Genomic DNA, 23,328 nt, shown 5'->3' on the forward strand with positions numbered 1-23,328 from the left:
CCCTAATATATAAATGAACGCCGGCAGTGTACAGTGAGTGCTGTGCTTGTAATACAAACGTGTGGTACCGGGTCTTTCTCCAGTCTGCTGTTTACCCTTTCGCAATATTATTCATAAATCATCCGTTCAAATAAACTGTGCTACCTGTGTAGTACACAAGTATGCGCTTTATATTTTGGGGGCTGTGATTCACCAACCTTGACTAGGTTACCATTGTGAGTACAGAGTTGAAATTATGAAATAATCCAGGGCCTGAGTTTAGGATGTTGGCAATTTGGGCAAGGAAACATTTTTTATATTCACAAAAATTTCTTAGCGATCCTTTTTGTTACAAATCTTCATTTTGCGTTCGTTTAATAGACCTCCTGCATCCAAAAAAAAATTACAAAGCCTTCTATTAAATTGAGTTTAATCTTGAATGTTTGTCGTTAATTTTGTTAAAAGACTGTGGATTTTCGAAAAATAGCGACAATTTCTTTGTTTCAAATGATTTTTTTTTATGCTTATGTATTTATCCCATAAGAAATAATGTAAACTATGTAGTTTATTTCGTTTCTAAGCCCCAGAAATATGCCTTTTTACTGGCCTAATTTTTATATTTTATGTAAAACATAAAATGCATTTCATATTTGGTAATTATTTCTTTCTTATCTTTGGTCCCATGTCTAAAGGTTAAAATAAGTGTATTGTGTAAAGGTAAACACTAAGCGTGAATCTTCCTCCGATCGCAGATTGACTCGTACAGATGCTGCGGGCGAGGCGAGCCGGGCTCATACGAACGCCATTCAGCTCAACTCTGGTGTTCGAATTCCAAATGTTTGTTCAGATTTCAGGACAATATTTTCTCGAATTTCTTGGTCGAATACCGATTTGTTCGAAAGTCAAGTCGTTCGAAAACCGAGGTACCACTGTATGTAATTTTAATACGCTTCTTGGTTTTGTACTCCGGAAAAGCTGAGATAATAAAACCAAGAAAATCAAGTAAAAATTATATTTGTGCATTGTAACAGTTAGATAAGTACCAACATAAATTTTATCCAAAATTTAGATGTCTATTACAAATTAAATATTGAATTTGATTGATTTATTTTATGTAAACATACGAGTATAAATTGAATTTTCGCCTCGACAATTTACATTGCGATTTTAAATTAACCTGAATCAATAGGTAATACTCGTATTTTAGTAGGTACTTCAAAGTACAGTTAGCCTCCTCAAGTATTCTATCCGCCCTCTTTCAACTTGCTTTGTTGCCTTTTTGAAAAGTATTGAAGTAAAAAATAAACGGCCTTTTGCCATTAAATTTTCCTCTGTACTTTCTCCCTTGGTACTTTTGTTGCTTGAAAAAGAAATTAACAAAGAAAGAAACAGGTTTAACACTCCAACCATTTTCAATTTAAAAAAAAGAAGTTTTTATTGCTTTGACTTTTAGATTAACGTCACTTTTTTCGAAAGAATATATTTGGGATAACTGTGCGTTCAAAAAGGCATATAGAAATTTGAAACTTCTATTTTTATTCTGAGCACAGAGAAAAGTTTTGTGGATGTACGAGTATTTTAAAATTTTGTAACTCAATATGTGTATGAATTATTGTTATCTGATTCTTTTTATTTAATTATTTATTATTACCATAAACTGTTTATTAAGTGCTAAAATATCTCGACTGATACCCAATCAATTTAGCGTAAATAAGTAGGTACCATTAGTAACAGCTGCAAACCGTCCTTGCAACACTTCACACGATTTCGTTTTTGGTCAAGCGTGAGCAATCGCGGCCCCCATCTTGCGAATAGCTTTGCCATGTCCAAATGTTGATGCAAAATATTATGTACCCGTTCATTCGAGATGCCCACAGCACTAGCGATCTCACGCACCTTCACTCTTCTGTCATCCATCACCATATCATGGATTTTGTCAATGATTTCTGGAGTAGTAACCTCAACAGGGCGTCCAAAACGTTCAGCGTCACTTGTGCCCATATGGCCATTCCGAAAATTTTGAAACCACTTATAAACTGTTCTAATCGAAGGTGCAGAGTCACCATAATGTTTATCAAGCTTCTCTTTAGTCTCCTGAGGCGTTTTGCCTTTCATAAAAATAGTGTTTAATCAACACACGAAATTCTTTTTCGTCCATTTTTTGAAAATCACTCGACTTCCTCGATTCAAACGAATGCCAAACACAAAGAAATAGACCGATCTGGCTGAAACTTGGTGTGTGTTCTTCCAAGAGATGCTACTAACTAAACATAACCTCGATACGCGCCAGTGGTGCTATCTCTCTGACTTTGCACGGACTTTTCAAACGACCCTCGTATTAGGAACAGGGTTTGAATTCAAACACTTTCAATTTTAGATGGTAATCTGTGAAACGAAGTGGACAAGTGTTCGCATGCAATAGAATTAGATTTCCTTCTGATAACAAATTTTGGCTAGTGTTGGGATAATTTCTGTATAAATTTCGTCGATTTCTTTACAATCCTTCTGTACGTTGATGATTTTAAAAGGCTGTCGAAAATTTACAGTGATTTGAAACCAATCACTTGAGTGTTTTGGGAAAAATCAGCCTTGTCCAATCAGTGTCCTAAAGAGTTGCTCTTGTCTGATTGGTTACATTTTCATCAAAAGTCATAATTCGATCCCAAAATAAGTTATTTTAGTTGCGCGAACGATTGGACAAATCACTAATCGTTCAAATCATGTAACTTGTTTTTTCTCATATCATTAAACCATTTATAAAACCTGTGGCTAACCTAAAAGAATCGTTTGAGGTGAGTCAGCTTCCATGTTGGTCTTTAAATCAACAAAAATTGGTTATCTTACCAGTAAGTGAGCTATTACTTTCAAGGTCAAAATCACTAGTCTGAAATTTCTGGACTCATTGTTGGACAGTGCTTTCACAATACCATTAAAGCCTCGAGCAGCATTTATTTTTCGAACTGTCTTAGCAGCGTTTAAACCTAGTTTAATCTCTTGCAAGAACATTGTCCGAAATTGTTTCTTCGAAATGTCACAAAAAAAACAAAGTGGAATGTAGCCCATTCTTAAAAAGCAGATAATTTGCTTCAAGATAGTTTGCTAATGACTTAGAATTTAGTAAATATTTTATTCAGTAAAACGCTTTGGAAAGTTCACTTGACAAATCTCTCTAAACATTTATTCCAACTTAATATTTCTAATTTGTTAGGATATGCCTATACTTGAAACAGCTCCAAAAGTATACATTCTTAGTAGAAGTATACGCTTATACTGATGAGGCATCTCAGTTTCGTATTCTTTAGATGAAATCCTAATCAGCATCGAGTCCTCCCGGTAAAAACAGCTCTTTGAATTGCTAGAGAATTTGCTTCTAAAGATTATTAATTGATTGATTATATAATCACGCAACAGGTAGATGCGGCTGAATATAATTGCCTTAAAAATGTTAGAATGAATTCTTATTATACATATAAATGTATAAAATAACAATATTTGAAATGAATCTTTATAATTGTTCAAATTTATAAAACCAGTTAAAAACACCTGCAAGCTGTTTGGCAACAATTATCCTTCATTTACTTCACAAGGTAAAAAATAAATGGCTGTTTTTTTTTTCATCTTCTAATTCTGTTTTACTCTTACTTTTAAAGAGTAAATGCAGTTAAAACTAAAAATACCCAAGGGTACCCTTGGGATGTTAAAGAAAATACTATCCAGGAGTTTGTAAATTACTTTTTTACTTTTGACAAATGGGATATAACGGGGAACTGTTGTAATACTTGCCATTTGTTGGTGCCCTTCAGCACAAAATTATTGCATCCACTAAAGATGGCGAAGTTACTGAGAAATTCAACTGTAAATACGCCTCCTGACTTGTTTTCTTTTGCATTTAGGCACCCTAAATATATTTTCAAATTTAGTAGCTTATCGATGTTCGTTAATAACTTTCTCATACAGAAAAAAGAGAAAGTACGGCAAGCTTTATAACTGCTCTAAATAATTTTTCATCTGAAACAGTTGTTATCGAGATCTGAGAAAATACAATTTTTAGCTCATAACGTCCTTCAGTAAGTAACATGAATTTCATAATAAATTTGTGAAGGTCGAGCAGAATTCATTTACTTATTTGTCATGCTTAGATCTCAACTAACTTGCAGTTCCATGTTTAAGAATAACAGGCTAGACCAAGTTAAAGAATTCGCAGATGGTGCAAAACTAGTTCATTTATAGGTCTGCCAAACTTTTAACCTTCAGTTACGAACTAATAATTCAAACTTCACCATTCTAGAGACTATAAGTCCATCCCATCTTTCTAACTTCAGTTATAAAGCCTTTTTTGTCCAAGGATTACTTAGTATTGGTCAATAGATGTGATTCAAAGGCAGGAATTGGGGTGGCTTCCCTAAAGATAATAACTGCACTTGGGAATCCGAGTGAACTTAAACAGATTTCAAGAATCATGCAGAATAAACAATTTACAGACAATTTAAATAAAGTTAATACGTAAATTTAAGTAAGAAAAGTTTATTTCTAATAAGAAAAACAAAATGTAAGTGAAAACTTATGATCAAGACGCTGAGGATCAGAGAAAGTGTTGCCGCAAAGAGGAGCAAGTAGCGTGGAGGTGAACACGGAGCACCAAGAGGTAATTTGCAGTAAAATCTCTTCTACCATCTCCCCAGCTGTATAACCTGCACTCTACCATCCCACCTATAATATGAAACTTCTTATCACTTGTACCATTTTTACCCTGCAGGCTATTGGGCCAACCTTACAGCAAACCTGCTTTGGTTAAAAAACGAAGAAAAAAAATATATATCTCACAAACCTCTTACACAAACCCCTTTATAATACAATACATATATTCCTTTACCCCTCTTTTGTAAGTTGAATTCATGTTACATTTCAAGATATTTAACTTAAAAGTTTAATTACTGTCACTACCTTAATTTTTAAAGAAAAAAAAAAATACATTTCAACATACCTTGGAGGGGCTCTTCCCTAGTTTAATAGAAACGATGCATACTGAGGCTACAAACTTTCATTTTCTTCTTTAATATTGTGTTTGTTAAATCTGATTAAAGAATTTTATAGTTTTCAATTTAAAATTAAGATCTCAAGGGAGATGTAATAAATGTCGTAAAATTTAATAAAAAGCAAGGAAAAATTATCACTGTTCAGTCCTTAACTGTAAATTTTAAAACCATACTTATCTTAGGAAACTTTATTATTACGTTACACAGTTTCAGTTATATATTTTTTTTTAAAAAATAATAATAATTGTGCCAAATTTTGGTGTATTTAGTTTTTCCTATACATTTTCAGGTCTTCTAAAAAAGAAAAAAAAAATCTGTTATGAAAGAGTCACGTAGCTCTGCCTCTCGGCAATGATTGTAACTACAGTTTTATTTATTTAATTTTAACGGATTATAAATCTTTCAGGCAATTAAATAATTTGTATATATCACAAAAACAAAAGTTTGAAATATACTGAATAAACTAGAAAATTGTAGAATTAGTAAATTATTTACAGTACATTTTAAGATGAATTATTAGGAATGATACAAATTAAACATTGTGAAAATATGAAATAACCAAATATAAAAATAGCAAAATTTGTGGCTCTAAAAGAAATATTAATAAAATGGAATTTACCATTAAGTGGTGGTATAAAAGTTGGATTTATTAACACTCACCAGATGATGGAATGGTAAAGAAATACAAAAAATAATTAATTATTTAATTGAAATTGATTTCTCGAGTAATATCTAATTATTTAATTCTACGAGGGTCGTTTGAAAAGTCCGTGCAAAGTCAGAGAGATAGCACTACTGGCGCGTATCGAGGTTATGTTTAGTTAGTAGCATCTCTTGGAAGAACACACACCAAGTTTCAGCCAGATCGGTCTATTTCTTTGTGTTTGGCATTCGTTTGAATCGAGGAAGTCGAGTGATTTTCAAAAAATGGACGAAAAAGAATTTCGTGTGTTGATTAAACACTACTTTATGAAAGGCAAAACGCCTCAGGAGACTAAAGAGAAGCTTGATAAACATTATGGTGACTCTGCACCTTCGATTAGAACAGTTTATAAGTGGTTTCAAAATTTTCGGAGTGGCCATATGGGCACAAGTGACGCTGAACGTTCTGGACGCCCTGTTGAGGTAACTACTCCAGAAATCATTAATAAAATCCATGATATGGTGATGGATGACAGAAGAGTGAAGGTGCGTGAGATTACTAGTGCTGTGGACATCTCGAACGAACGGGTACATAATATTTTGCATCAACATTTGGACATGACAAAGCTATCCGCAAGATGGGTGCCGCGATTGCTCACGTTTGACCAAAAACGAAATCGTGTGAAGTGTTGCAAGGACGGTTTGCAGCTGTTCCAGAAGAATCCGCAGGACTTTAAGCGTCGTTTCGTCACTGTGGATGATACATGGATACATCACTACACTCCTGAGACCAAAGAACAATCTAAACAATGGGTTACCAAGGGGGAATCTGCGCCAAAAAAGGCGAAGACCGTTCCTTCGGCCGGAAAGATTATGGCGACTGTCTTTTGGGATTCGCAAGGAATAATCCTCATCGACTATCTGGAAAAGGGTAAAACTATTACAGGTGCATATTATTCATCGTTATTGGACCGTTTGAAAACCGAGCTGCAAGAAAAACGCCCACGATTGGCCCACAAAAAAGTCCTTTTCCATCACGACAACGCACCAGCTCACACCTCAGCAGTTGTGGTCGCAAAATTAATGGAAATAGGGTTCCAACTCGTTTCACATCCCCCCTATTCTCCAGACTTGGCTCCCTCGGACTACTATTTGTTCCCCAATATGAAGAAATGGCTGGCGGGAAAAAGATTTTATTCAAACGAGGAGGTGATTGCAGAAACGAATGGCTATTTTTCAGGCTTGGACAAATCCTATTATTCGGAAGGGATCAACAAACTAGAGCAGCGTTGGACGAAGTGTATAAGCCTAAAAGGAGACTATGTTGAAAAATAAAAAAGGTTTACCCCCAGAAAATTAAGTAGTTTTTATTTTTGCACGGACTTTTCAAACGACCCTCGTATATCTATGATCTAATTTGTCACTCACTTTCCCTGGAAAACAAAAGACTGATTTATACTTCTATTTTGAAACCCATCTGAGCGTATGGAATAGAGCTATGGGGTTCAACCAAACGCTCCAATCTCCAAAGGATTCAATCGCTACTATCTAAAATACTTGGAACTATCGTAAACGCTCCATTTTATGTCTCCAACCTGACTATACGAGTACACACTGACCTTAACATTTTGTCACCCAAGTCGCTAAAACACGATACAGAAAACTCCACTTCATCCTGCAATCTCATATAAATCCTCTTGCTCAAAATCTTTTTTCTAGAACTCTTCCTGACAACCCAACAAGACGCCTTAATAGACAGTGGTCTCGTGATCTCCTCTCAAGTGAAGAGAGTGACTAACCATATGTTTTGGAGTGTTACCACTGGGTAACTTCTCCACTCGTTTCCTTATCATTTATTACTCTATTGTATCATTGTTACTTATAGCGCTGATGGTAGCACAATAAACGCGAAAAAAAAAGTGTAACTAAATTCATTCAGCAGTCTTAAGATGTTTAGGAATTAAATAATTACCGTCAATCGGGCCTACTTTTCCTTTCTTTTCTCTTAACTGCGGTTAGAAAAAGACAAGCAAACAGGGAATGGCATTGTTCTCAAATTATTTTCATAACAGACAATTAAAGGTACGATGTATTTTTTCAACTTTTTGTGGACAACTGTGACGACTGATGGGTTGCAGATCGACCATGAATGTAAAAAAACAAGCCAACTGTTTAAAAAATCACTTCTGAGACCGATCTGGACTTACGGAGCCGAATTGTGGAGCTCCACGAGAAACCATCCAATATCCAGAGAAGCCAATCCATCCAATCGAAAGTCCTTCGCCATTTTTTCAACGCTCTCCACTATGACTCGAATCTAATACTTCAAAACGACCTCTTTCATTAGCAAAATTATCCCATTCTCGCTTCCTTAAATTCTACCTTGTAGCTCATTCCCTAATCTCCTAGCCCCCGTTTCTCATCCAGAGACTCCCAGCACTGATTGAAAAAAAAAAAAAAAATAAATAGATAAATAAAAATGATTTTGCTGCTGGTTATTAAAGCAAATCTGAAGTAATTTATTTTCACTGCAAGGAGGAGGAGAGCGTATTTAAAGTGATAATTAGATTAATCATTAGATAAAGGAAAGATTGATTTTGATAAAGAACAATGGAGGCAAAGTTAGACTTACCGTTAATATAGATCTCCTGTGAGTCCCTTTGCAGCACTGCTAAGTGCGACACTAATACAAAAGTTAAATGCCCTCATAAATCTGTTACTAAGAGACTGCACAAGGGCCAATGTAAGAGAGAACTACCCCTCTAGTAAACCTTCCACTAAGTATGTACAAGGGGGCTGTGTAAACATTACTGAAAAGACATTCACACTATGCCCTTGCTGTGTGTTGGGTGTTCTACACGTTTCTGGGTTCAAAGTGTGAGAGGTGAATGTGTGATGATGATGCTGAGGCAAAAAGGAAAACTATCATTGGTCGCCCTGCCACTCCTTGCTCTTTTGATTTGGCTAATACACTGGTAAAATTTATATCTCAGGGCAAGCTAAGTATTGTTAATATAATTGACATATAATCTGAATTAAAAAAAAAAAGAAAAAAAAGCAGTTGAAGTAAATGTTTTAGACCTTTACTAAAATAAGCAGTTGAAGGAAGCACATCAATAAAACTTTACCCAGAACCCCATTAAAATCAAAATTCCTTGAGAAAACGTTTCTAAACTAATGATAGAATTAACAAACTTCATAACACAAGTTCAAACGAAAGCCTTTTGTGTATGTGAATAAATTAAGATAAATTTGAAAAAAACCTGCGTTTCCTTCCAAATGTTTATTACATTATTATTTGTTGTTTGTTGTCGAGAAACAAATATATTATTATTACAATGTTACATCAAATCTAAATTTTATTAATGAACTATGGCTTTCGGTTACAAGTTCACTCTTAAAACTACTACATCAAACTTGCTCTCTCTGAAACTACAAGTACTCGCACAATGGCAATGCAATAAAATCTCAATTACTTTAATAGTTTATTACTTAAAAAATTTACATAAGTTTAAATTAGAAAAGTATTTCCAACTAAAAATAATTAATAAAATTTTACTTATATTACGTAAAAATTTAATAAATCTGAAGATTACATTTCTAACATGAAATTCTCAGTTATTTTATTTTACATTTTGATATTTCATAAAATTCTTGCGTTATGATAGATTTATTGGTTCTGCATTTAACCAAATACCAGGATTTGGAGTAACTACCGTTGTATATTTGTAAAGTTTGACGGGAATTTCTGTTTTTGAGGAAATAGTAAATCGATAATTCCGCAATAAACGTGATAATACCAAAAACATCTCCAATCTAGCGAAATTTTTACCTGAAAAAAAGTTTTTAATTGCTTTAATATTAGCTCAGTTAAAGTTTAGATAATCAAAACATTTTGAAATATATACAATATTGTATATAATTTTCTATTTAATGACGTTAATGAGCTTGATGTTGTTTCTAAAATTAGAAAGTAATTTTGTCTAGATAAGGGCTACTACAGAGCCTTTACAGTTTACACTTGTGCGGAACGCTAGGTCTCTAACCTTTTACACTTTTTTTAGACAAATATATAAGTGCGCTTTCAACCAACAGAAATGACAACTGAAAGCATTAAGACTTGGCTACTTACCAAGGCATAAACGGGGACCAAGTCCCCACGCTAAGTATGCACCCGCATCAATTGAACCTTTAGTTTCGTCAGCAAATCTTTCTGGAATAAATGATTCAGGATCTGCGTAATTATTTGGATCAGATTGAATACTTTTTACTGGTGCTAAGATTAAAGTGCCTGGATCTATTGTTAAATTAGAATCACGAAATTGATAACTTTTTGTACATTTTCTCATCAGCATAATGAACGGTGGATATTTGCGCATTGTTTCTGTAAAAGAATTAAAATTCAAATTACAAAATTTAAATATATATACATATATTTTACGGTATGAGTGTCTGTAGCTGCAAAGAGAAAAAAATGCAAGGAACAAGGGTTCAAGGGAATTATAATTACTCTTCGACCAAAGAGGGGACCATACCCTAGGCTATCCAGCAGTTTTAGAGTGAAGTCTAATTATCCCAAGATCATAACAACAACAAAAACAAGTCTAGTTCATCTGTTCTAACCCATTGCAGGACTTACTGTAGTCCTGCAAAACCCAATGCAGGTTCTGAGGAAATGCATTACATGTAAATGACCCTTCAAAGGGACGCTTAAACCTACCTCTCCTTATGAATTGCCTTAACAAACATTTTTTTGGAAATATTAGGAAAGTTTAAGTACATTACATTAGTGTAATGAACAACCTACGAGTGTTTTTATAATAATCTTAAGAACTGTTAAACAGAAAAATGAAATATCTATTCAACACTTGTGATTGGCTGATTATTTCCAAAAACTATTCATTGTTTGCGGTTGCTTCTTCAATGATTAAGAATAAATTAATTCATACTGCAGATATACATGATAGTCTTCACTAATTCATTCATAATAATTCATTAATAATTAGAGGGTATTTTCTGTTTGAATACCTTTGATTACCATATCCATGTACGTCAACTTTCCGATATCTTCAGTTCTTATATCTGTACCAGTTTCATTTAGAACTTTCATAATCTCTTCACGACATTTATTTTGTATTTCCTGATTAAGTGATACTTCGTACAAGAAGAAAGTCATTGTCACAGCTGCACTTTCAACACCTCCAGCAATGAGTATTAATGCTTGTGATAAAACTGTTCGAAAATCGTATTCTAAAAGAAACATTTAAAATTATTAAAATGATAACAAGATATATTTTGTATTTATTTATAATTTTCAGTATTAAAAGTAATATTTTGATCTGTGATTTTTTGTGTGTAGGAATAATCGTTTCAATGACAAACTTTTCGACACGGAAATTCATGTAAATAATTTGAGAAACCAGAAACATGATCCAAACTCAATGTATGTACTAAACAGTTGTAACTACATTTGCCATTATATTTTTTTCTCAGACCAGGACAGAATCGAGAGTTCGTTTAAAACCGAAAGTAACGCCTCCTATTGTGTATGCCTAGTAATTGAAAAGACATAATAGCAGCCTAGTTGCCAGAAAGCAACAATTTCGAAGTAATAATTTTTAGTTACTTTTAATCTTCCCAAAAACTAACCTGGAGTCATCATATTACTATGAAATTAAGAGCAAGGCCTTCCTAACTCTTATACAGCTCTATTCTACTAATAACTGACAGACTGATCTGAAACCTCTTTGCTCCAGATTCTTGTGTACATCTATTCACAGACAATTACTGATTACTTTTTATAGATGAATGCAAAAAAATAACAATTCCTACCATAAGTGTTTCAAATTGCATTGGAAGCATCGTGGTCCATTTCGGATTGAACAAACCTCCAAGAAACTGGAACTACTCACAATAAAAGACAGGGACAACAATATTTCCATGATAACCTACATACTAACTTCCTAGGGATGGCCACACACTCGGAGTTACCAGATCAATGACGGCTAAAACCTAAACTTCCATAAGATGTACTTTCAAATTTAATAAACAACTAGCGATAATTTTAAACGTCCTCTTTGTGGAAAATAAAATGGATTTTTCTACTTAAAAAAAAAGTCAATCTTAAATGACATAACTCATTAAAAAGTTGTTGGTATATTTATCACTACAATGGAAACTTTTTGAACATATTCATATTTTTAATTACTTCGAAAAATGAGTACAACTTAGTTTACAGTTGATTTTGCAGTACGATAAAGCGTTTACTGTTTATTCAGCCTATCTACATCATTCTTCAAACCATATGTTATTCATATTATTGTGAATTGTGAAACAGGTGCAGCTGTCTTTTGCAGACTGAAAATGAGTTCTATAACACATATGTATTTTACCTAAGCGTTCAGCGTATGTACTTTTAAATTTTCAATTTCCGTCAAATAACTGGGGCCAAATGATACCCTTCAAAACTAAGCAAGCAGTCATGATTAAAATGAGGAATATTTTAAAACTTCAACTACTGAGTATACTAAATACAATTCACAATAAGTCTAATTATAACGAATACATGAACTAGATTTCATCCCATGATTGTTTAAGAAAATTAAAAACAAGTTGGCAAACTAATTAAAACTTCAACTACTGAGTACTATCTGCAAGTACTATCTGCAAAAACCATCATCCAACTACATCAAAATCATCGTCCGCGATTTCTATCTCTCACACTACAAGTACTATTTAGGAACTTAAATGTAATTAAAATACAGGAACTTAAATGTAATTAAAAAACACACAATATACTATTTTTTTGTAACCTAACCACAATTTAAAAAAGTATTTTTGAGCAGAGTATCAAAAAACGACAGTGCACCTATTGCAGTAGCATTATTGTAATAAGTTGCAAAATATCAAAGAAGTTTTAAAATTAGTAGAAGGAAGATCAGGTTTTCAATTGTGCGAAAGAATATATAAATCATCTTATATTCGTATCTTGAGCCAAGTATATAAAATATAACTCGCGTTTTATTTTTTCAATTACATTTGTTTTTACTGAATTGATTTGCAATTACTTATTAACTTCGTAATATAACTATGAGCACTCATGGAATTACTACGACTTTTTCCAGAAATACTTACTTACAAGGGCAAAGAGAAAGAAGCAATAAATTTATAAAATCAACCTGCCTTAAAAATATATTTTTTGATATGATAATTTTAGTTTTCTTCATCTAATACTGAAGGAAAACAAACTAAGAAGAGTTATTAGATGGAAACAAATGTAGCTTAAGAAATATGCGATTCTAGACAGGACTTTCGACGTCTAGATATATTAAAAACTTACTTTTCTCTATTTTTGAGCGATATCCAAAGAGATCCTCTGGCCAAATTTTCACTTTATTGTCCCTTCTATAGAAAATAATTAAACCCCATTGAAAAATTCTAGTTATAAAATTGTACTTAACAATGCCACATTAAATAATACGCCTGTAAGAGGTAACTGCTTCAAACAGAAGTTATTACTCACCTGGTACTTTAGTTTTATCTGGAAAATATTTATCTTCTTTGATGTTTTCCGAAGTCTTCATAACGTTCATCATGGCATCAAGAAAGTCTTGTTTGTTAATTTGATGTTCCTTTCTGTATTTAATCACATCTTTCATCAAATTTTTTAAAAATTCTGTTACACTTTTTTCAAAAATATTTATTTTAAACAAATCATTTAATTTTGGAGCTACTAAACTAACTAATAACCTCATATTGGTTTTTGAACTAAACATTTTTGAACCAAGTGTGCTGAAATGTGAATTCTGTTCAAAACTATCTGTTTCAATACCAAGCACTGCTTGAACAATTACATCAGTAGCGATTTTCTCGTTCATTTTGGTTATTTCTATTGGTTCATTTTCATTTATCGATTTTTGTATAAAACTATTAACTTTTTTCATTATATTTTCCACATAATCATTCATCAATCGTAATTTGGATGGTGTAAAGTGATTACTTAATTTTAGTCGTATTTCTTTCCATGCTTGACCATGTAAAAATAATACATTCTCTCCAAATGGATCGTGATTTATATTTGTATACATTCCGTTCGATGTGAAATATTCAAAGTCTTTAATGAATATATCTTTAATCAATATTTTATCTTTAATTAGTAATGCTGGTCTTATAAAAAAATGTAGACCAAAATATCTCTCATTAGGATAATGATTATATAATTTTTGATAGAAATCTTGAAAGGACATTAAGAATGATGGTAGATGGCTGCCGAATAGCGGTAGTGGAAGTAGATAAGGTATACCTTTACGTTTCCAATAGAAAGGCGATGAAAGAGACCACAGTAGGATGCAACACGTTGCTAATAATGTTGTAAGGATTAGTAACATTTTGTTTATGTTCTGTTCACCTGCAATAAAAGGTACATGAAGTTATCATCAACTCTTTGAAAAATATGAGAGGACATTGTTTATCTAATGAACCGTAAATGGCAACGTGTTAAGTTGAAAAACAAAACAAAAAATTCTTTTGAATGAAAATCCATAAAATCTTAGTAGTATTGCAATAAACAAAATCTCTATGTTTGTTTGCTTTCTCTGCAACGATCAAGGTATTGATTTATTGATACTTTTATTGTAAATTTATTTTCTAAAAAAAAGAAATGACAACGCTTAAAAGTTAAGGACTCAGTGAGATAAAGTCAAATTTAAACTACTCTGTAACTGGCTGTTTAAATAATTTTTATCTCCTTCTACTGTACTCCATATCTTTTATTCCTCTGTTATTTTTTTGTTTTATTTAAAAATAAAATTAATCATCCTACTTATCCATTAACTATTCGTAACTAGACTAAATTTTGTGTATTGAAAAGATTGTGCAGACTCTTTTCTTTTAACAAAATAGAAGAATAAATGTTCAATCAATCTAAAATGAAGTTTTAATGTCCTAAATAAGTTTTCTATTTTAATGTTTTAACTTTAAAGATTCAATTAGGTCCATTAGAGTGGAACATTGGCCTCAAACAAACTCCAAAAAATACAAAAAAATTAAAAAAATCAAGTCAAGTTAACAGATGGTTACATAATTAATTCGTTTTGGCCAAATAATATTCAGCCTGAAGTGTTTTTGTTTTTTAATTTTTTTTAATGAAAATTTTCCAATTAATTAGAGAACTGTTTATTTGAGCAGAAGGGCCGTCTTTTAATTATTTTTTTTGCAATTACAAGGGTCGTTTGAAAAGTCCGTGCAAAGTCAGAGAGATAGCACTACTGGCGCGTATCGAGGTTATGTTTAGTTAGTAGCATCTCTTGGAAGAACACACACCAAGTTTCAGCCAGATCGGTCTATTTCTTTGTGTTTGGCATACGTTTGAATCGAGGAAGTCGAGTGATTTTCAAAAAATGGACGAAAAAGAATTTCGTGTGTTGATTAAACACTACTTTATGAAAGGCAAAATGCCTCAGGAGACTAAAGAGAAGCTTGATAAACATTATGGTGACTCTGCACCTTCGATTAGAACAGTTTATAAGTGGTTTCAAAATTTTCGGAGTGGCCATATGGGCACAAGTGACGCTGAACGTTCTGGACGCCCTGTTGAGGTTACTACTCCAGAAATCATTGATAAAATCCATGATATGGTGATGGATGACAGAAGAGTGAAGGTGCTGTGGGCATCTCGAATGAACGGGTACATAATATTTTGCATGAACATTTGGGCATGACAAAGCTATCCGTAAGATGGGTGCCGCGATTGCTCACGCTTGACCAAAAACGAAATCGTGTGAAGTGTTGCAAGGACGGTTTGCAGCTGTTCCAGAAGAATCCTCAGGACTTTAAGCGTCGTTTCGTCACTGTGGGTGAAACATGGATACATCACTACACTCCTGAGACCAAAGAACAATCTAAACAATGGGTTACCAAGGGGGAATCTGCGCCAAAAAAGGCGAAGACTGTTCCTTCGGCCGGGAAGATTGTGGCGACTGACTTTTGGGATTCACAAGGAATAATCCTCATCGACTATCTGGAAAAGGGTAAAACTATTACAGGTGCATATTATTCATCGTTATTGGACCGTTTGAAAACCGAGCTGCAAGAAAAACGCCCACGATTGGCCCACAAAAAAGTCCTTTTCCATCACGACAACGCACCAGCTCACACCTCAGCAGTTGTGGTCGCAAAATTAATGGAAATAGGGTTCCAACTCGTTTCACATCCCCCCTATTCTCCAGACTTGGCTCCCTCGGACTACTATTTGTTCCCGAATATGAAGAAATGGCTGGCGGGAAAAAGATTTTATTCAAACGAGGAGGAGATTGCAGAAACGAATGGCTATTTTTCAGACTTGGACAAATCCTATTATTCGGAAGGGATCAACAAACTAGAGCAGCGTTGGACGAAGTGTATAAGCCTAAAAGGAGACTATGTTGAAAAATAAAAAAGGTTTACCCCAAAAAATTAAGTAGTTTTTATTTTTGCACGGACTTTTCAAACGACCCTCGTATATCCAGCTACTATTAAACGAAACATTTTATGAAATTCTTGAAACTTCTGATCATTACAGGCCATTTGGCGTGTAAACCAAATTCTTGAATACGATAAATAGGACCAGGTTAAAGAAAATTGGGCGTACTGTTAAAACTGCAACGTGTAAAACCTACGGGAAAATCATTTTAGAAAACTGAAGGAGGAACTTCAGGATTTACTTGTCTGTAATTAATGTCGTAACTTCCAAAATATAGAAATAAAAAAAGAAAAAGAAGCGGGAAAATTCACTTTAAGTTCTCAAAAGAAGTGAAAAATACTCCCATAAAAAGTAAAGCACCTTAATTACAGCTTAATTGGCCGAAATATTGGCCTTTTTTTGTACTAGAATTTAATATGAATATAATTAAATAATTAAAATTGTTAATTACCTTTTATTTGCCAATTTTCTCGATGTTGCCTCAAATAGAAAAGAAAACAACCCACCGATGCAGTCTATTCGATCAGGGACATAAAAGAAATGTTCTGTTTAACGAAAAAACAGTGTTACATGTTATCCCCTCCTAGCTCTTCTAGGACATCCTGTAGTTCTTGTTTTCCTTTTTGCTTTGTTGAATTCGAAGAATTGTATTAATAAGAGCATTTAACTTTTTGAACGTACTAATTTCCTTTATCAACAAGCAAAATGTAATTGTAAGGTTCAATCTGCATAACTGTAGAGAAAAGAGATTTTATAGCAACATGAATAATCTTGAATTGCCATTCAAAATTAGCTTGCTTTTGAACCGTGTCTCTAAACATACGTATTCGAATATTCCGGAATACACTATCCCACTCAGAAACATGACTAAGTGACAGAACAGTTTCCATATTTAGACTTTTCATTCCTTTTAATATGGTTAAACCAAGATAAGTCCTGCTTAATCACTTGTACCGCCAGTATCCTAGTGAGAGTATCTTCCGAAAGGTAGCTTGACTACACTAAATCTCACACTTATTTTGTTATAAAGAAAGATACAGTAAATAGTTGGCAATAGAGGTTAACTTCACTGGATTTCTTGCAGTCTGTGACAGTTGGTAAGTTTACGGGTCGTTAGTAAGAGAGATGTTTTTGGCTGGACCAGACGTACTGGGGATCTGGGAGGATTAATTGGCAATAGCGGAACAACCCCTCCAATATAATTCCTTCCCTTATCTGGCGCTTCTTCACCTTGCCTGCCTCTTCTCCAAACGTATTTCCTGATACTGAACTGCTTTTTAACGACTAAATCGTCCGACCGCAATTAAGTTAAATGTATAAACTTTTTTTCGTTTTATCTTTTTTTTTTTTTACTTTGCTACGTTAATATAATTTTTAAATTTTATCTAAAAAAATTTTTTTAGATAAGTTGACAAAGTCTCATGACTTTGTCCGTCATAGCTCGCATGTTTTTTTTGGTTTTGGGCTTTCATTTAAAATGAAAAGTAGAATAACCAGGTTTGTGAAGAGATTTTGACTTCACTTACATAACCTGCTTGCCATAATTTGAGTTAAATCAAAGATATTATCCAGAACTGTGACTCTAACAACATTTTCAACAAGTTGACCAAGTATTAGGATGTAGAATTTTCTGAAAGCTATATGTCAGCACTTTTATCTTGTAGGCTGCATTTTGGTTTACAATATTTGTTTTAATTCAATGAACTTGAAATGATTGAACATATTATTCTGCTCTCGCTAAATCCAGTCAAAAAACCTATCTAATGAGAACATTTTATAAATATTGCAAATTTTTCGTTTTGCTTGGCTTCTAGCTGGTAAGACTGTTTTCTCGAGGGTCGTGAGTTAAGCAGAGGTACTTGCTATATATTTTCATATCTTTGGACATTCACAGAAATGGAGGAGTAAAAGTCTCAGTAAGAGAAAGAGAGCGGATTGACTTTTTCAGTATGAGAATTGTTGGAGGAAAAATCTCACACTCACTGCCTTTGTCCATAGTGTTTTCCAATATTTACAACATATTTTATCATTTTCACCAAAAAAAAGAAGTAAAAGTAGAAAAAAATCAATTCGATGAGTAGAGATACCTAATCAGCTAAATCTATTTGCTATCCAAAAGATCTATTCGGCTCTTCTCTTAATCATTGATTAATCGTAGGTTATGACTGTGCTTGCAAAATGTAAACATTAAATCATTAATATGAAAGATGATGATTTGAAGCTTAGCTAAAAGATGGTATGCTTAGCAACATTTGAACATAACTACCTTTGCTTTTACAATGATTGCAATGTTTGAGATGCCAACATAAGTACTGTTCCATCATACGAGGTGTGGCTATTAAATAACGAGACTGATGCTGCTACAGAAGAACTATGCATGCGCCAAATCTTAACGACCGACAGCTGTGCAGCGTAAAGCCTTCTCTTTCGATTGCATTCGTCACACGAGTTTGTAGAGAAATCTGTCTGACCGGAACCGTCGTTCGTGTAAGAGGTGTTAGTTTCGTTTTGCCGAAAACATGATACTACACATGTAGTAGAGCAACGAATAGTCGTGAAATTTCACATCAAAACTTGATAAAACCGCTACTGAAACTTATCTTTTATTAAAAGAAGTTTATGGCGATGAATGTTAATCACGTGCGCGTGTTTTTGAGTGGTTCAAGCGTTTCCAAGATGGCCGAGAAGACGTCGGAGATGATGACTGCCCGAGTCGCCCTTATCAACATTACAACCGTAAAGGTGCTTGCTCAACTCCGTAAAAGAGTAAGGAAAAAACGACCCGATTTGTGGAAGAACAAGTCATGGGTTCTCTCCATCAAGACAACGCGCCGGCTCACACTGCATTGCCTGTCAAGACGTTTCTAGCCAAGTACAACAACCCAGTTTTAGGCTATCCGCCTTATTCGCCTGACCTGGCCCCATATGACTTTTATCTGTTTCCCAAAGTCAAATCTGCATTAAAAGGAACACTATCTCAGTCCGTTGAAGCTGTGAAAGAAAAAGCGGTACGCGTCATGCAGGAGCTCACAGAAAAATACTTCCAGCACTGTTTCGAACAATGGTAAATGCGCATGGAGCGTTGTAGGGATAGGGTAGGGGTGTATATTGAAGGTGATAATAACTAAATATGTATAAATTTAAAATAAAATGTTTTACAGCAATAGTCTCGTTATTTAATAGCCACACCTCGTATATCTAAAAGTCGATAACCTCCTTGAAAAGAAGATAATATTGTAGAACTTAGCGTAAAATTCGTTTAACGCGAGATAACGAGGAAAAAATATCTGTGGATACTTTATATGTATTAAATAAAATAGTTGTTTTCCCTGTCGTTATCTCTTCGATTTCATCAGTTTAAAGGTTTTATTGTATTTATTTTATTTCTTAAAATTAACAGAATTCCTACTAGAACTGTTTCTAAATGTTTCATGTTTTAGATAAAGTAACTGTGTTCCAATGATTTAGTGGGAAATACTAGACTGCTACTAACTTTCCTTATCTCTCTGCTTCGAAGAACTTCTCATGAGATCATATCAATAGTTTCTCGGAAATTTTGGCCACTAAATGTACATTATTGCTTCTAGTCTTTTAATTTGTCTTTCAAAATTATTCAATAGTTTTAGTGATTTATTAAAGAGAAGGGATCATTTTATTGTCAATTTTTTTTTTTAATTTATTAAGTTATCTACAATCTGTATGTGCGTATATACAATAAGTAAATCAGGAAGTACAAGATTAATTGGAACGTGAAGAGCAGGTGGAGAGAAACTACCCAGTGGTTGCACTCTTAGACGTGAGCCAGGCCTTCAGAAGAACAGGATGTAATGATCTTTTGGCCTTCACACTGCGAGGAAGTCGCGGGGCCACTGGGAGATTCAGTCTGCGAGGTGAATTGTTAGGAGGATTGTCAGAGGAGGCGAAAAACAGTACAAGAGGACTGGAGCAAGTGGAGAGAGCAGTATGGAATTTTTGATATTTAATCTTGGCGAGTTGGTCTATGAAGGGGATGTTGAGATCGTTGTGATGAGTGAGATTAGTCCCCGTAGAAAGGAGCGTCAGCTATCTGTCGGAGGAGTTTTGACTGAAATGTTTGTACTGTCCGTATGTTTGTAAGTTTGGCTGAACTGCGCAGCTCTAGTCTGTAAGTCCACATAGGTTTGAGAATAGTGTTGTACGAGAATATTAAGCGTTTGAGTTCAATGGGCAATTTAGAGCGTCGTCCAAGTAGTCTGTAAAGCAGTTTCGCATTGTTGTCATTGCTTGTCTTTTAAGTCTAGTATGTGGGTTCCACGTGGGTCGTTTGTCTATGTAGAGCCCAAGGTAGCGCACCAGATCTGTACAAGGAAGAGGATTTCTGTTGCAGAGGACAGTTGGACAGGAGCCCCGCCGGAGAGTAAATGTCTGGCATTTCTGTGGGTTCATTTTCAAACTTCTACATTAGATTTAATTGAAACAAAAGAATCTAGGTGAGTGCAATTGGACGAAAAATCTTTCGGCGCAAACAATATTTTATTTAAAAATTAATTAACTGCAGAGTTCTGACTACAAGCAAATGAATTGCCTTTTTTTCAGGCAAAAATTAACGTTCACTTACAAATTTGGTGTCGGTGGGCGAAAGAGTACTAGGAACATTTTATTTTTACAATTAAAACAAGAGAGATATCCCGCACTTAAAAATCCATGCTTCATAATCACCTTCATTAAACGCCTTCCCACGAGTGCAGTCTATAATGGAGGAAACTTTAACGTTAGAATGGTTTAATTTTGTAAAAATAATTTTCCAACAGTAGACCACCTGAAATCATACTAAAAGAAAAGAATGAGAATAAACCCTGGACGAGTATAAAGAGCGTTTGACAGTGTGGAACGTAATTGTCTTTCTATCGCAACGTGGAAGCAAAGGAGTTCAACCCAAAAACCTAAGTATTCAATAAATACAAGGTCAGACACTGCAGTAACATGTGGCAGAAACTATTATAGTGCAAGTTATTGATATTAAGTTTGATGCATCAAAACATTGCTAGCTTTCAGTTTTCTTAAAAGCAGAAATACATATTTTTAAAATATGACCATGGTAAGAAGTTTCATCTAATGTTCTAAATAGTTATTTTGTACGTAATTTTGTTCGTAGTTATTTTAGGTAGACATGTGTTACAGATAACTCTTAATTGTTATTGCAATAACATTCGCAATTAAAGAAATATGGATACAATATAATTACTGTTATTATTTAAATTGTATTATTAAAAGTGTATTTCATTCTAAATAATTTTTTTGACATGTAGCAAACATTTTTCAATTAATAAAATCTTTACTTTTAATTTGCAACTAAAAATAAATACTGTTCTTAAAAAGAAATATTAACTTCAAACACTTAGTAGTTGACAAAAGAAAATCTGACGTCAAATACAACGCGATTTTTTTCCCCAATTTTAATAACAATATAATAACTCCGAAAATTACTAATTTTCTGTATGAAAGGAATTTAATTTAATATGTTCGAGGTTATGACAATGCAAAAATTTAGAAATGCTGACGTACGATGACCTCCTTAAATTGCAGTCATAAAGTCTCATTCAAAAAAATGTTACAGTAGATGCGAGGAAGATTAACGAGGGTCGTTTGAAAAGTCCGTGCAAAAATAAAAACTACTTAATTTTTTGGGGTAAACCTTTTTTAGTGAGCTGTTGCATTGTCGTGATGGAAAAGGACTTTTTTGTGGGCCAATCGTGGGCGTTTTTCTTGCAGCTCGGTTTTCAAACGGTCCAATAACGATGAATAATATGCACCTGTAATAGTTTTACCCTTTTCCAGATAGTCGATGAGGATTATTCCTTGCGAATCCCAAAAGACTGTCGCCATAATCTTTCCGGCCGAAGGAACGGTCTTCGCCTTTTTTTGGCGCAGATTCCCCCTTGGTAACCCATTGTGTAGATTGTTCTTTGGTCTCAGGAGTGTAGTGATGTATCCATGTTTCATCCACAGTGACGAAACGACGCTTAAAGTCCTGCGGATTCTTCTGGAACAGCTGCAAACCGTCCTTGCAACACTTCACACGATTTCGCTTTTTGGTCAAGCGTGAGCAATCGCGGCACCCATCTTGCGGATAGCTTTGTCATGTCCAAATGTTGATGCAAAATATTATGTACCCGTTCATTCGAGATGCCCACAGCACTAGCAATCTCACGCACCTTCACTCTTCTGTCATCCATCACCATATCATGGATTTTATCAATGATTTCTGGAGTAGTAACCTCAACAGGGCGTCCAGAACGTTCAGCGTCACTTGTGCCCATACGGTCACTCCGAAAATTTTGAAACCACTTATAAACTGTTCTAATCGAAGGTGCTGAGTCACCATAATGTTTATCAAGCTTCTCTTTAGTCTCCTGAGGCGTTTTGCCTTTCATAAAGTAGTGTTTAATCAACACACGAAATTCTTTTTCGTCCATTTTTTGAAAATCACTCGACTTCCTCGATTCAAACGAATGCCAAACACAAAGAAATAGACCGATCTGGCTGAAACTTGGAGTGTGTTCTTCCAAGAGATGCTACTAACTAAACATAACCTCGATACGCGCCAGTGGTGCTATCTCTCTGACTTTGCACGGACTTTTCAAACGACCCTCGTAATTCGAGATTTATTATATTCATTCATATAATATTTCTGTTTGTCAACAAATTTATTTTGTATTGTAAGTTCATTTAATTCGTGAATTACTTTTATAATTTTATGAGTGACATTCCAAAGCAGATTATTGCCAAAATATCCAATTCGTAATTTTATTGAACCTAAACAAAAAGTTTGTCAGAATTATCCACCTCATTTACCACCATCATTGAATGCGAATTATGAAACGAATCTTAGATTTTTTTTTTTTTTCTTATCCCGCGACAAAGGCGTTAAGCCATTTTCTGTCTGGCAGCCCAATATCTCATACACAGTAGTCATGCCCTATAGTGCCGGGCACTCGTTCAAATGCTTAAAAATCATTACGCCGTCATTGCACAATGGGCAAATCGGCGAGTCCCTAATACCTATTTTGCGGAGGTGTGCTTATAGATAGTCGTGATCTGTAATTCCTCGGAAGAGCACGACAGACTCTTTTCTTGGGAGGCCGCCAGGTATCTTCTTTTCTAGCAGTGTTGCCCACTGCTTTCCAGCGGCCGTGCTCCTGTATTCCTCGTGTAATTTCCCCATTATGTGGT

At 34.2% G+C, this 23,328-nt stretch overlaps 2 protein-coding genes across 10 annotated transcripts in view; one reads left to right on the forward strand and one right to left on the reverse strand.

Annotated features, from left to right (window-relative positions):
* LOC141456695 (probable cytochrome P450 6a13) overlaps positions 1–16,725 on the reverse strand; it is a 428,549-nt gene extending 411,824 nt beyond the window's left edge. Inside the window, exons 1-6 of one of the 4 annotated variants that reach the window (XM_074132898.1) lie at positions 16,568–16,630; positions 13,960–14,064; positions 13,180–13,292; positions 10,686–10,907; positions 9,790–10,041; positions 8,725–9,489 (exon numbers count right to left, since the gene is read on the reverse strand). In XM_074132898.1, the coding sequence (XP_073988999.1) occupies positions 9,317–9,489; positions 9,790–10,041; positions 10,686–10,907; positions 13,180–13,252 (720 nt within the window). In that variant the 5' untranslated portion in view covers positions 13,253–13,292; positions 13,960–14,064; positions 16,568–16,630 and the 3' untranslated portion in view covers positions 8,725–9,316. Of the gene's footprint in view, positions 1–8,724; positions 9,490–9,785; positions 10,042–10,685; positions 10,908–13,179; positions 14,065–16,567 lie in introns of those variants that run through there. The other 3 variants (XM_074132897.1, XM_074132895.1, XM_074132896.1) reach the window with 3 other exon arrangements.
* LOC141456691 (kinesin-like protein CG14535) overlaps positions 1–23,328 on the forward strand; it is a 483,780-nt gene that overhangs the window by 413,424 nt on the left and 47,028 nt on the right. The window lies entirely within an intron of this gene.

The sequence above is a fragment of the Rhodnius prolixus genome, unplaced genomic scaffold (assembly GCF_049639745.1).
Source record: "Rhodnius prolixus isolate KJV_2025 unplaced genomic scaffold, Rpr scaffold_10, whole genome shotgun sequence".
In the NCBI taxonomy this organism is placed as follows: domain Eukaryota; kingdom Metazoa; phylum Arthropoda; class Insecta; order Hemiptera; family Reduviidae; genus Rhodnius; species Rhodnius prolixus.